The sequence below is a fragment of the Canis aureus genome, chromosome 28, assembly GCF_053574225.1.
Source record: "Canis aureus isolate CA01 chromosome 28, VMU_Caureus_v.1.0, whole genome shotgun sequence".
NCBI lineage: Eukaryota > Metazoa > Chordata > Mammalia > Carnivora > Canidae > Canis > Canis aureus.
The window spans coordinates 32650440-32664813 of record NC_135638.1 but is presented as its reverse complement, the minus strand read 5'-3'; the positions used below and the strand labels follow the sequence as shown (position 1 = coordinate 32664813).

At 37.6% G+C, this 14374-nt stretch overlaps 1 protein-coding gene across 1 annotated transcript in view; it reads left to right on the top strand.

The window, feature by feature from the left end:
• The first annotated feature begins 1220 nt into the window (after positions 1-1220).
• UBXN2B (UBX domain protein 2B) overlaps positions 1221-14374 on the top strand; it is a 29123-nt gene continuing 15969 nt past the window's right edge. The window contains exons 1-3 of the mRNA XM_077876878.1: positions 1221-1332; positions 7172-7275; positions 12075-12225. Coding sequence (XP_077733004.1) covers positions 1252-1332; positions 7172-7275; positions 12075-12225 — 336 coding nt within the window. The 5' untranslated portion in view covers positions 1221-1251. The remainder of the gene's footprint in view (positions 1333-7171; positions 7276-12074; positions 12226-14374) is intronic.

Genomic DNA, 14374 nt, shown 5'->3' with positions numbered 1-14374 from the left:
TGGGATTAGGTAGGGAGGAGAGAGGGTTCTAATGTGGGCCCTAATATGCAGTAATATTTGAGAATCACTGGCTCAGAGGTAATGTTCCATCTCTTCACTAAGACAGGATCTTTCAGAATCTGTCCAAAGCCTGTATCTCCAATCTAGATCTGTACCCCCTAACTCCATTACTATCTTGTCATTTCCTCTATGCTTCAGCTATGTAGGACTTTACAATGTGAACATGGTATCTCAAACCAATGCCATTCCTTGTGATCCCTTTTGATCCAAAGTCTATTGGAAACACTTACCTTTTAAGATTCAGCCAAAATACCATTGGCTTTATGGGACATAAAGAAGAGCTGAGGATTTGCAGGCCAAAATGTTGCATTAAAATGAATATTGGGTCAACAAATGCCAGGTTTGGTATCTGATACTGCCATTGTCAACAGGTGAATCTAGCTGCTATTTATAATCTGGTTTCCTTGGATATAACAGGATAACAGTGTTTAACCAACAGAGGTAGCCGAGATGACACACGGAACGCAGCTAGCATGGTGCACGCAGCAGGCACCAACAGAATGCTCTCCTCCGCACCCCATATCCCACTCACAACATTTAATGCAAAGCTCTATTGCAAACTGCATTTTAGTATCTGCGTTGCATTTTATACTATCGCATTTATTATCTCTCTTTTCCCTCCACTAGATTTTGAATTCTATGATGACCGGGACTACTACTACTTCTACCTTTGCATCCCAGGGACATAAAAGTACATGGAATAAGACAGGAGCTTAAACAAATCTCAGAGGAATGAAGGGGGTTGAGCCGTCTCCAGCTCTGAGTGCAAAGGGCTTTCACGGTGTTCTTCGTCCTCAACACCAATTCACGCATCGGGGACGACGTCCCACCCGGTCTTTGATAGGGAAGATGAGAGAGTTTGATCAAGACTAGAAAGTGAGCTGCAATTTTTACTAGACAAAGCATCCAGAGGATGTTTTCATTGTGCAGTTGGAAGAACCCGCAAGTGTATGCTGCCCTCCAGGGCGGCCTAAGCATCTTCAGGCGTGCTGCGGAGAGAACACAAGGCTTGCGTGGCCGCGTCCCTGCGGGGAAAGTCTCCGAGCCCTTTTCCTTTAAGAAAGAGCGGGGTGCGGACCTGCGCGCCGGGGGCGGGGGGAAGCGAGGGGTCTGGGCCCCGCCCCTCCCGCGGTTGCCAGGCAACCGGGCCCGGAAGGCGCGTCGGCGCAGGCGCCGAGGAGCCGGTGAAAGATGGCGGAAGGCGGCGGCGCCGACCCGGGCGAGCAGGAGAGGTCTTCGGGGCCGCGGCCCCCGAGCGCGCGGGATCTCCAGGTGCGGCGAGCGGCCGGGGGCGGGGCGCGGCGGCGGGCGACTGCGCGGAGGGGTGCGTGTGGGGCCCCCGGCGTCCGCCGAGCCCCGGCCAGAGCCCCCCTGGGGGTGAAGTGCAACTCCGGGCGCGGCCCTCCCCGCGGCGGCGCCTCGAACGGCGGTGTTCGTGGAAACCGGAGCCGGAGCCGGAGCCCCGCGCGGGTGCCCGGGCCTCGCCTCCCCTCCACCCGACTTGCACTTTAAGAAGCAGCTGTTCTTTAGCGTGGCACTGCGTGGAGTCGGCCGAGGGGCCCCCTGGTTGGTGCTTCCCTCGCGTTTGACTGTAGAAGCTTGACTGCGGCCGCGGGCAGCCAGGAACTCTCGAGAAGCTGTAACGTGTGCCGGTTTGGTCTTTTTTTTTTTTTTTTTTTGTCTAGAATGCCGTTTCTGTCTGGATTTTTTTGCATAAAAAGGCTTCCTTTTTTTTTTTTTTATCAAATAGCTTTCCCCCTTTAAAAGTGTCAGCTAAAGTATTTCATCCTACAGCTGCACGTCCCAGTCGTAAAAGCTCCCACCTATGAAACATCGCACATCGACAGCGAGATACACCCTCATGATGACGTTGGGTGGCTATATACGAATGCAGCAAACTGCGCTTTTTCAGATGCTTAGCACTGCTTTGCTCACTTGGGGTTTGTTTGTTTCCTGTCTCATAAGACCATTGATAAAATCAACAAGTAATTCAAAGTAGAAATGACACCCAGTCTACATGCCTTGGTAGAAAAGTTGTGTTACGGTTACACCTTTCAGCAAGCATTGACCACCTGCCATGCCACACATACTGCTAAACTCCACGGAGTGCAGGGATGAATAGGACGTGAAATCCGTGGCTGGTGCTGGACACCGTTGAAGGGAGTAGAGGTGCTAAAGGCTATTTTTTTTTTTTGTAGTAGTAGTAGTAGTAGTATTGAACATGACATTTTAAGGTGGAGTGTGATCGAATGCCAAAAAAGCAGTACATAAAATGAAGAATTTGAAGAATGGAGAGCTCAGTGTCAGGTTAGAAGATGACCTGAATATAGAATAATTCCAGTACTCATAACAATTCAGTAGTAGTAAATAGAATCAGCGATAGGAAGCTCTCATCTGCCTCATCTTTTATATGGTAGAGTACCATCACTAAGGCAACATGGGATGTTGGGGAAAAGTGGAGTCTCTGGTTAGACCAATTTCTTTCTTTCTTTTTTTTTTTTTAAGATTTTATTTATTTATTCATGAGAGACATGGAGAGAGAGAGAGAGAGGCAGAGACACAGGCAGACTTTTCTGTTTGCATCTTGGTCCTGTCACTTAGTAGGCCTGTGAATATAAAAGAAATGTCTTAATCTCTCTGATCCTTAGTGTCTTTGTTTGTAAACTAGGAGTGATGGTGGTGGTGTCAAGGGGGAAATGTTTGTAAAGTACCTATGCACTCCCATATTATCCTGGATTGGTAAATGTTTGGTTTCTTTTTCTTTAAAGGTGGAAAATACTGTAACTTTAACTGGTTAGTCCATTCTAATGCCATTACGGTTAAAACTATGTAACTTAGTATCCTTTCTCTAATCTCATTGTTTCTTCATGTGAAAAGTGTGAACAGCTTAGTTAATGACTGCTTAATACTTGGCAAATTTACACACTTAATCCAGTAGATTAATATATGAATAATGAAAAACATATGAATAATGGTTGGAGATATTTTGGTAAATGTCAATAATTGAGAGAATGCCTTCCTCTTCATCAATTAGAGAGGATAGAGATTTTTTTTTGTAATTGTCTACTTTCTGGTAGGTAGGTTGGTAGTAGATAACTAATTTTTTATAAATGCGATTTGGATATCAAATACATTAAATATTGAAAATGTTTCTTTTAGAATTTAATACGAATCTGAAGAACTTGCCAAAAAACCTGAAAACAACCAAAGTGATGATGTACAAAGAAATAGAGTAGGTTTAAAAGAAATGAATAATGTTCTTCTCACCAACTAGTTTTTTGAATAGTGATTATTGTTTGATTATCTTGCTGTTTAATCTAGCTGTGCTTAACTGTACTTTTCAATAGATACTTCATACTTTCTAGACAGCTTGCTCTAAGATTATTCATAGTATTATAGAGGAAAAGGATGATGTATTACTAATTGGAACGAGCAAAAGATAGCCCTAAGTATGTATATCTTAACTGCCAGGAAGTGTAGGGTTTGTCAGCATCTAAATCAGGAGAGGTTTCCTCATTTAGCATAGGAGGAAACATGGATGGTTGTCTCCCAGAAAGCCTGCCAACACTGTGAGCCTTGGATTTAAAACTGCAGAAATCTGTGGATATCAAACCAAGAGCGGATCTTAGCTCTCTTCATCACCCCAAATCAGGAAACATTCAGTCGGAAGGTTTAGGATGGGGTTGTTACTGAGAGTCCTCACCCTAAAAACCTCAGTGTTCATTAGTATTTCTGAACATTTTCAGAGACCTTTATCTCTCCTGATTCCCCTCAGTCTGTCTACACACATGGGTTTAATAGTTGGCTAACATATTTAATTGTATACTTCTGTCTCAGGTTTCCTGCAGAATAATATCAAAAGAAAAAAATTTCTGTTCTTAATTGTGTATTTCCGTATGTTAGAGTTGGAGGGTGATCGAGATCACTTCAGTACTTTATTAGGGTCAAGATGGAATGGGATAGACAGTGGAGTTCTAACCAAGAGTAAGAATGTCTGGTACTATGTTACAGTTTCAACAAGTATCCTAATCCTGTTGGATATCAGTATTTCATACTATTGGTTCTCAATTTCAGCGTGTATCAGAATTGTCTGGAAGGCTTGATATAGCACAGATTGCAGGGCCCCATCTGAGTTTTTCATTCATTAAGTCTAGGGTGGGGCTAGAGCATCTGCATTTTCAAAGGTTCCTGGGTGATGTTAATGTTGCTATTCTATATTTTTAAAAATCCGTATACCTTCTGGCAGTTGTCATTCTAAGACTGAGAATTTAATCTTTTGCTCTATACTTGATTTTCTGGTTCTTGATTACTTTGCTTTCAAGTTTCTTTTCATGTGCTTCACATTTCAAATTCCAGAGCAAAGATTATCAGTACTTATGTACTGTACTTTATTCCTTCTGTGTAGTTGAGGTGGCTTCATAATCTAATTGCTTAGCCTGTGGAACACTCTGTCCTGATTATTCAGTCTTCATTACTTCACAGGGCACGTATTCTTATCTCTTTATTTGACTGATACTTTGTTGTCATTGTTGTTGTTTTATTTGTTTTGACTAGTGCTTTAATTTGATCAGTTTAAGTAATCACTTCCTTTTCTGGTGTGGTGTCATTTGCTTTGTCAACTAATACAAATTAAATTTCTTTATAATATTTACTAATGAATTTATACCATATGATACCGCAGGGACATCATGAATCCCAGCATTAATTCCCTCTAAATATCATTTGTTTTCCTCTAAGTTAATAGTGTACCGTTAATAACTAAGACCTTTCACCTAGGTGTACTCCCTGCTCTAATACAATTTACCCCATATTCCTATTTTGTTTATATATTCCACAGAGTCAAAACACATTTGCTTTATACATTTATTTTACAGAAGAAAATTAGTTGAGTGACAGGGTTTGTTCAAATCTTAAACAAAAGCAAATAAGGTACAAAACTACATAGAAAATGTAATCTGAATTTTAGACTTTATCTATATATGTTATCTACATAATTCAAACATAAATTTGTTGGATGACCATGAAGTACTATATTAGAAACAATCTAGGAAACCTCAATTATAGCAGGAGAAATAAAATAGTAAGAAAAGTACACAAGTGATGACAATATGATGTTTAATATAAATGTTAATGGTAGGATAGCATATGCTATGAGTTAGGAAAGAAATATCATTAAGGTAAAAGTAGAAATGGCTTTGTGAAGGATGGCTGAAGTAGACCTTTGAGATATAGGTAACATTTCCACTGATGGGATTAAAAATCACGTAAAAGTAATTCATAGAGCTGAAATAATTTAATTGGCTCAAGAGGAATTCTATAAAGGAATACTGTTTCGAACAGATTTTAGGGAAGTAAAATTCCTGAAAACATTGGACCCAAGGAGTCAGGCAGAGTGTCTGTCTCCATCTCTCTCATTTGTTTTGTTTTGTTTAGTTTCAGAGGGACTAGGGTGGGAAGAGACCATAGGAAATATATAGCTAACACTGAAGAAATAAATCTTGGGGAAAATGAAACACTGATATAATCACAGTTCAATGTTTTTTAATGTCTTCTAGTAATGAAGCACTTGCCTTATGCTTCACATGCATTCTGTGATCCTTAAAATGACCGTCCAAGGTAATTTTCTTTTAATAGACACTTAAAGATGAGGGAACCATGGCTCAGAGAAGTTAAATAACATGCCCAAGGTCAAATCATGAATCCAAGTTAGGATTTTAATTCAGTTCTTTTAGGTTACAAAGCCCTTTCATAATAAGGATTTCTAACAAAATTGCCATGTCAGTAATATGAAGTTGTTGTAGCTGTATGTAGATGGGGTAGGGAGGAAAAATTGGGAAGGAAAATAAATCCTTTTGTTTTTGTTTTTTGTGTATGTATATATTATATATGTGTAATATAATATATATGTATATATATTATATATATATTTTTTAATGTGTATGTATATTTTAAAAGTTGACTAACCGAATCTTCAAAGAATTAACTTTGTCACAATTCTTCTTTTCCTTCTGAGGAAAGAAGCCCTGGAGGTAGTTTTCATATTTCTTGTATTTCTGGAGGGATCACTTTATCTGGATTTTTGGGGGGATTTTGTTTTTTGTTGTTTTTTTTTCCCCCAAAGATTTTCCAGAGATTATGATCATGCCAGTTATGGAGGTATAAGGCAAAGTTTTTGAATGGTTGTCCAAGATGTCAAAAGTGGGAACAAAATAACTTAATGCTGAAATATTTAGATAATTTTTTAAAATTCCAATTCTAAGAACTACATTATGTTTATTTCATCTTAAAGGTACCTAGCCATGTATCTATAATGCATAATTTGGTAATATTGCTTTCTAAAAGTTAGAAAAAACATATATATATATATAATATATTGTCTTAAATCTTTGAAAGTTCATTTTCCTAAACTTGATACACTTTATGTCAGGCAGACTTTTAAATAGAATAATTTTGAAATTATTTTATATGCTTGGATTTTGCAAACTTGAACAGCTAAATGAAATAACTTTATGAGATTTGATGACAGCAGGCTGATACTGGTGTGAAACATCTTCAAGCATTTTTTTTTATTATTATAGGAAAATTGTAGGTCCAAATTTGAAAATGATCTATTCCCAGTTTTTGAAACAGTTGAATAGTTAATTGAAAATAATTAAGGGGTACCTGGGTGGCTCAATCCATTAAGCATCTGCCTTCAGCTCAGGTCATGATCCCAGGGTCCTGGGATGGGTTACCACATCAGGCTCCCTGCTTTGTGTGTAGCCTGCTCTTCCCTCTCCCTCTGCCTGCCACTCCCCCTGCTTATGTGCGCATGCTTCCATACACGCGCACGCTCTTTCTCTCTCTCTGTCAAATAAATCAGTGGAATCTTTAAAAAAATAATTATACTATTTAAGTAGTTGTTGTAACTTTTATATGTGGCATTTTGATTAGTTTTAATCAAGTGAGAGATACATTGGTTTTACTGTGGAAGGGGGTCATCTGAAACAGCAGCCTTTATTTTTCATTAGAAATTTGTACTGCACAATCACATGTTCTACTCATAATTTCTACTTGTGTAGAAGAGTTCATTTCTAGTGTTATACTTTGTAACAAATCTGTTATTTTATAGTTGGCTTTGGCAGAATTATATGAAGATGAAGTGAAATGCAAGTCTTCCAAATCCGATAGACCTAAAGCTACAGTCTTTAAAAGCCCACGGACACCACCTCAAAGGTAGGTTTTGTCTTCTTTTGGCTTTAAACGTATTTCTTTTTAATTCACTAATCCTAAATTATTTTAGATGGCCTTGGGAATTTTCTTTAAAACTATGATTTCTAAAAAATGTATTATTTAGGTAGTGTTCCTAAAATGGTAATAGAAAGCTAAAAGGAACAGAAAAATTATCTTAAATACCTAATACTTTGGCAGATGTCATAAAAAGACATCCACTGAGGAGTATTTTTCTTAGACACACTGGTTTATAGGATGCATTGAGGATCTGACAGTAGCTGTAGCCCCTCTCCCCGCAAAACTGCATTTATGCACAATTTTGTCCGTTGTCTTTAAGGATTTGTGTTTCTGGGGCAGCCTGGGTGGCTCAGTGGTTTAGCGCCACCTTCGGTCCAGGGTGTGATCCTGGAGGCCCGGGATCGAGTGCCACGTGAGGCAACCTGCTTGGAGCCTGCTTCTCCCTCTGCCTGTGTCTCTGCTCTCTCTCTGTCTGTGTCCCTCATGAATAAATAAATAAAATTAAAAAAAAAAAAAAAAGGGATTTGTGTTCCTGAAAACCCACTTGTGGAGCCCCTGTGTGCCTCTTGCCCCCAATTTGAGGATCTAGAACTTCCAGAACCTGTCTATACTTTCACTGAATGATGTGATCTCCTGGATAATATTTGCTGTTGTTAAAATTCCTGAACTAGAAAGAGAGCCAGCCATGAAGATTAAAAGATGAGAGCCAGGTATTCTTTATTACCTTGAATTTTCTTATTTTTAGGAATATTTTCAGTAAGGTCTTTTTCTTTTTCTTTTTTTTTTTTTTTAAGATTTTATTTATTTATTCATGATAAACACAGGGGGGGGAGAGAGAGAGAGAGAGAGAGAGAGAGAGAGAGGCAGAGGCAGGCTACACACAGGGAGCCCAATGCAGGACTCGATTCCGGGACTCCAGGATCATGCCCTGGGCCGAAGGCAGGCACTAAACCGCTGAGCCACCCAGGGATCCCCTAGTAAGGTCTTTTTAATACTGTGAATCTCCTTACTGGGGAGATACTTGGAATTTTTCCATTATATATCATTTACAGAAAGTCTATCACTTTACCAGAAGTTTAAAAATTCACTTGAAAGGGGCACCTGGGCGGCTCAGTCAGCTAAGCATCTGCATCAGCTCAGATCATGATCTCAGGGTCCTGGGATCAAACCCCGTTTTCAGGCTTCCCGCTCAGCGAGGAGTCTGCTTCTCTCTCTCTCCCCCTGCTTGTGCTCTCTCTCTCTCTCTCAAATAAATTTTTAAAATAATAAATAACTAAAAATTCACTGGAAATTTTTCTTTTTTGTCTGTCATTTTCCACATCTTTTTTTCTGTAGGAGAGAGAAAAATGACATATGTTTTTGGACCTGAATAAGAAGACAGAATATTAATTTTTCCCTAAACTTTTTATTTTATAAATTTTCAGACCCATAAGTAATCAAAAGATTAGTACAATGAATATATGCTATATATGCTTCACCTATATTCACCAGTTGTTAACATGTTATAGCATAACATCATGCAAGCACTCTTACTCAACTATTTGAAAGCAAATTGCAATCGTCCTAACACTTCATCCCTAAATACTTCAGCATGTATCTCCTAGGAAGCATGTACTCCTTTATAACTCTTACAACATATCACACCTTAGAAAATAAACCATAATTTCATAAAATCATTTAATATGTAGTCCATAGTCAGACATGTCTTCAAGCCTTTTTTGGATTTAGGATTTAACCAAGGGCCATGCATTCTACTTGGCAAAAGACAAGGGAAACGATTCCAGAAACAAATAGGGACAGAAGAGAAAATAATAAATATGACAAGAGGAATCAGAAAAGGAGCCAGCAGAACTTTCATAGTCTAGTGGCAAATAAGGTTAGAGAGTAGAGTGCTGGCAGAGTGTGCTGCAGGGATGTGTAACCTGTGCATTCACATAGAGCCTCATGCTGAGAAAGGCTCCATGCTTGGGTTGATGTTTTGTTGTTCCTGTATTGAAATTCCTAATGAATTTTGAACAAGGAGACTCATTTTCACTTGGCATTGGGCCCCACAAATTGTGTAGCCAGTCCTGAATAAAGTCACATTATGGACCGCCTTGAAAGCCAAGGGGAATTGTATTTGTGTAGAAAGCAGTGGAAAGCCAGTATATGTGTTTTTTTTTTAAGATTTTTATTTATTTATTCATGAGAGAGAGAGAGGCAGAGGCACAGGCAGAGGGAGCAGTATATGTTTTTTAATGTAAATTTTATGATAAAAACTATAATATATGTGATAAAAGCTTTGATTCTAGAGATGGATATACCTCAGTTTTAAGGTTTTTTTCTCTGTTCTAATAAGGTTTTGCCAAGTTTTTAAATTCCCTAAGCTTTAGTTTTATCTGTAAATCAGGGATAATACCACTGTTATAATACCATTGTTAGGAGGATGAAGTGAACTAGCTGTTATTATATTTTTAGAAAAATAGGACAAATACAGTGCAAAATTAATAGTAACTAAGAGAACAAGATAAGAAAAATTAAGAAGAAAACAATTATGCTAATCTAAAGAATGTAGTAATAAAATTTTGCATTAAAGTGGCATCAGTGGAATGGAGGAGAAAGAGTGAAATCAGTGTGGGAGACTTTCAAAGAATTTATTGTAGACACTTGATGACATTGGATATAGGAAGCAAGTGAATGAGAAATTGAGACCTAAAGGTTCTTAATCTGGTGTACAGGAAAAAAAGTGATTGTTAATGGGGAGATTTATGTGAGGAATACAGGTTTAGTTTTGGAAAAATGATGTACATTCAATAGGTGCTTTTGAATTCAGCCCATCAGTGGGGCACTTGGGTGGCTCAGTCACTTAAGCTGCTAACTCTTGGTTTGGCTCAGATTATGATCTCAATCTTGAGATGGAGCCCAGCCTTGGGCATGTGTGCTCAGCAGGGAGCTTGCTTGAGATTCTATCTCCCCCTGCCCCTCCCCTGCTCACTCTTGCGTGCTCTCCCTCTCTCCCTAAAATAAATAAATACATCTTTAAAAAGAGTAAAAATGAATAAATAAATAAATTCAGCACTTGACCATAAGTCATTTGTAGAGGAGGCTGTTATCTGTAGAAGTGCACAAATATTTTGATGATCAAAGGAGTTTAAGTAGAGAATGAGAGTCAAGGATATAAGCATACTTAATTAGGAAGGAGGAGAAATGGATGGATTGTGTATCTAAATACAAAAGGAAATGTAAATAGAAAAATAATGTATAATAAGGAAAACAATAAAATATAAAGATAAAAAGAAAATGATAAAACTTCTGGAAGAAAATGGAGTATCAAAAAAAGAAAGAAAGAAAGAAAGAAAGAAAAAGAAAGAAAGAAAGAAAGAAAGAAAGAAAGAAAGAAAGAAAGAAAGAAAAGAAAGAGAAAGAAAGAGAAAGAAAGAAAATGGAGTATCTCCATGACCTTCAGTAGGCAAAGATTTCTTAAACAGGAAATAAAATCATGAACCATTAAAGGAGCTAGTAAATCTTTTCCCATTTCAGATTTTTCCTGTAAGGTCTTTCTAAGCACAGCTGAGGTAGAAAGGAGCTATATAGCTGTACTTTCCAGGAAAAAGACACCGGACAGAGAAGGAAGATGCTACAACAGAAGGCTTTTTCTTTTGTTTTCATTTCCCCCTCCCTCTTTCCCTCCTTTCTGGTAACTGCCTTAAGTCATCCTCCTCGAGCTCCTCCTCATATTACCAGCTATGGTATTGTTTGGCCTTGCTACGCCAGGTCCTCTGTGGAGGACCTCTGACTCTGCTCTGAGCAAACTCACTCTGTACTTGCTGGGTACACTAGCAGGATGGAGGCGAGCCCACCTCCCCCCTCCCCCCAGCAGTTATGAGTTAGTCTTGTGTTCATAGGGTTCTGTTGTTGGATTTGTTTTCCAAGTGGATTTTTCCTTTACTTACAGTGATTTGAGAGCTACCCTCCCCTTCCCTCTTTCCTGTTCAGTTTTGCATGTACTAATTTTGCAGAAAGTCTTGAAGGTGACCTCTGTTCCTAGTCTCCAGCACTGATACAGTTTTCCCTTCTTGGTTTTATGAGACAGTTCAATGCAAATTTGGAACTGGATTGCAGGGTATGAGTAGTTAAACATATAGCAGTCTCCATGTTGATATTTCATTGGCTTTATTTTCTAATACTCTCACTGAAAAACATCTTGAAAGATAAAATAGATAAAATCATATTAAAAAATGAGGTGAATTTTTATGTTCCTGGGACCATTATGAAGTTGGAGTCAAACTAGAAATCAGTCACTGTGTAGTTAATACGCTGGAAACATTGTTTATGGTCTAAATTATTTACCTTTAACACAGGAAATTATAATTTTTGAATCCAAAAATCTCTGAAGAATAAACTCCCTATGTGTAGCCCTTCACTAACTAGGTCCCTACTGAGTGTGAATTCCTCAGGGGAAGAGACTTAATTCTGCTTGTCAACACTGCTTGACCCACCACACCAAAAGTGCCTAAGTTGTGCAAGAGATGCATTTAATAAGCAGTTACAGAAGGGGGAGGGAAGAAGTGACAAGCCAGTTCTCATGTGGAATGCTGACCTTGACTGCCATAATCTCCACAAACTCCATGAGGAAGTGTATGAACTGTTTCGTTCCTTAATCCCATTTTTAAAATTAAATATTTCCACAGAAGCCATAAAAGTGGCTCTTTTTAAATAAGTTACTGTGTAAGACTGTAGCTTTTTTACTTTAATGAGGTTTATGTTTGTTCTAAGTTTCTATTCATGAACTTTAATGTTTAAAGGTTCTATTCAAGTGAACATGAGTACAGTGGATTACATATAGTTCGACCTTCAACTGGGAAAATTGTGAATGAACTTTTTAAAGAGGCAAGAGAACATGGGGCTGTCCCTCTAAATGAAGCCACAAGAGCTTCTGGTGATAACAAATCTAAGGTAAGTGATAAATTTAAAAACTAAATATATATACATATATATATATATATTATATATAGTCTCTTCTATAGGTTTTTATATTATTTGCAAACATTGCTTTTCTAACTACATATTTCTATTTTTAGTATTCAGTTTTCATAAGATTACTACCTTTCTATTAATGATTGAAAGTTGCCTCAGTTTCTTACCTTTTTTTTTTAACATAATTGTAGATTCATATGATTTTCAGAAAGAACACCAAGAGGTCCTGTGGTTATATCCACATAATGGTTATGATGTGGTTATAGCCTGTGGTTATATCTTACATAATTAGAGTGTAGTATCAAAGGCAAGATTTGACATTGGTACCATGTATGTATATAGTTCTGTCATTTTCTTACATGAGTAAATTTGTGTAATTGTCAACTCAATCAAGATACTGTTCGGTTGTCATAAAGATCTCCCTCGGCCCCATTTTAGTCACGCCCTCTGCCCTTTCCCCCACCATCTCTGACCTCTTGCCACCCTAATCTGTTCTCCAATCTCTATGATTTTGTAATATTGAGAATGTTATACAAACAGAATCATAGAGGATGTGAGCTTTTGGGATTAGCTATTTTCACTCAGCTTAATGCCCTGAAGGTCATCGTAGTTAACTGTCTCGGTAGTTCTTTCTTTTTATTCCTGATACTACTCCATGGTATGGATGTGCAGAGTTCGTTTAGGCGTTCGCTCATTGAGGGACATTTGAGGTGTTTCCAGTTTGGAACTATTACAAAGTTGTTGTGAACAATCACGTACAGGGTCTTATATAGATAATAGTTTTAATTTCTCTGGGATAAATGCCCAGGAGGACAATTGCTGGGTTGTATGATAAGTATATGTTAATTTTTTAGAAACTGCCAAACTCTTTTCCATAGTGAATGGAATCCAATCCATTCTTGCCAGCATTTGGTATTGTCACTATTTTAAAATTTAGTTATGGTGGTAAGTGTATAGTTATAGCTCATTGTGTTTTTAATTTGCATTTTCCTCGTGGCTTAGTGATGTTAATTTACATATTCCGAATGGCTGTTGATATTGAACATCTTTTCATTTGTTTACTTGCCATTATCTTTCTTATCCCTTTCAGTAAAATGACTTTGGCCTATTTTCAAATAGGATTGTTACTGTTTGAGTTTTGAGAATTCTTTATGTATTTTATTAGTTTTGAGGCTTTTATCAAATATATGGATTGCAAATATTTTCTTCTAGATTGTAGCTTGTCTCTTCATCCTCTTACCAGGGTTTGTCACAGAGCAAAAGTCTTTTATTTTGATAAAGTCCAATTTATCTTTTTTTTCTTTAGGTTATTCTTTTGGTCTCTTATCTGAGAACTCTTCCTCTAAATGTAGGCCTCTAAATGTCATCTAGAAAAGTTTTATAGTTTACATTTTACACTTAAACTTGTGACCCATTTTGAGTTAATTTTACATGAGGTTTACAACAAGGTTTGTTTTTCTGTTTATGGGTGTCCAGTTGCTACATTAGTTGAACAAGCTCACCTTTCTCCAGTTGCTTTTGTGCCTTCAGAAATTTGTATACATCTTTTACACAGCTTTTATAATTATATCAGCTGACATAGTACTGGTATATTGAAGAAGACATAAAGACATCAAGTGTCTTTTTGTGTATAATTGTCATAATATTCTTAAAATTAGCATTTCTCAACCTGAGTTCCCTTGTCAGAATCATTTGGGGAGGATTTCTAAACTATCATATGGCCTCTGGTTCAGTAGGTTTCTGATATACCTAAGCATGTATCTTCTGAAAAAGCCTGTCTGATAATCCACTCTTGAGAACCATTGCTAAGAGTCACTATTCTAAATGAAACATAAATCTTAGTTTTCATTTTGTTATTGACTAACCGCTTACAACTCTTTCAATTAAGTCTGGGGTGATTTGCGTTCTTGCAGCTTCTCTGATTCTGTAAGAAAAATGTGGAATTTATATAGTTAGTTGATATATTTAGTCTATAGAAAAGAAAGCAGTATGATCATTAAAAGCTCATTTATGATATGCACAGTGATTAAAAGGAATGGCATTTTTACCTCATAAGCTATCCTACACCTGAGAAATAGAAGACCTTGTGATCAATATGGTAAAACAAAAAGTATAATCATAGTTGATT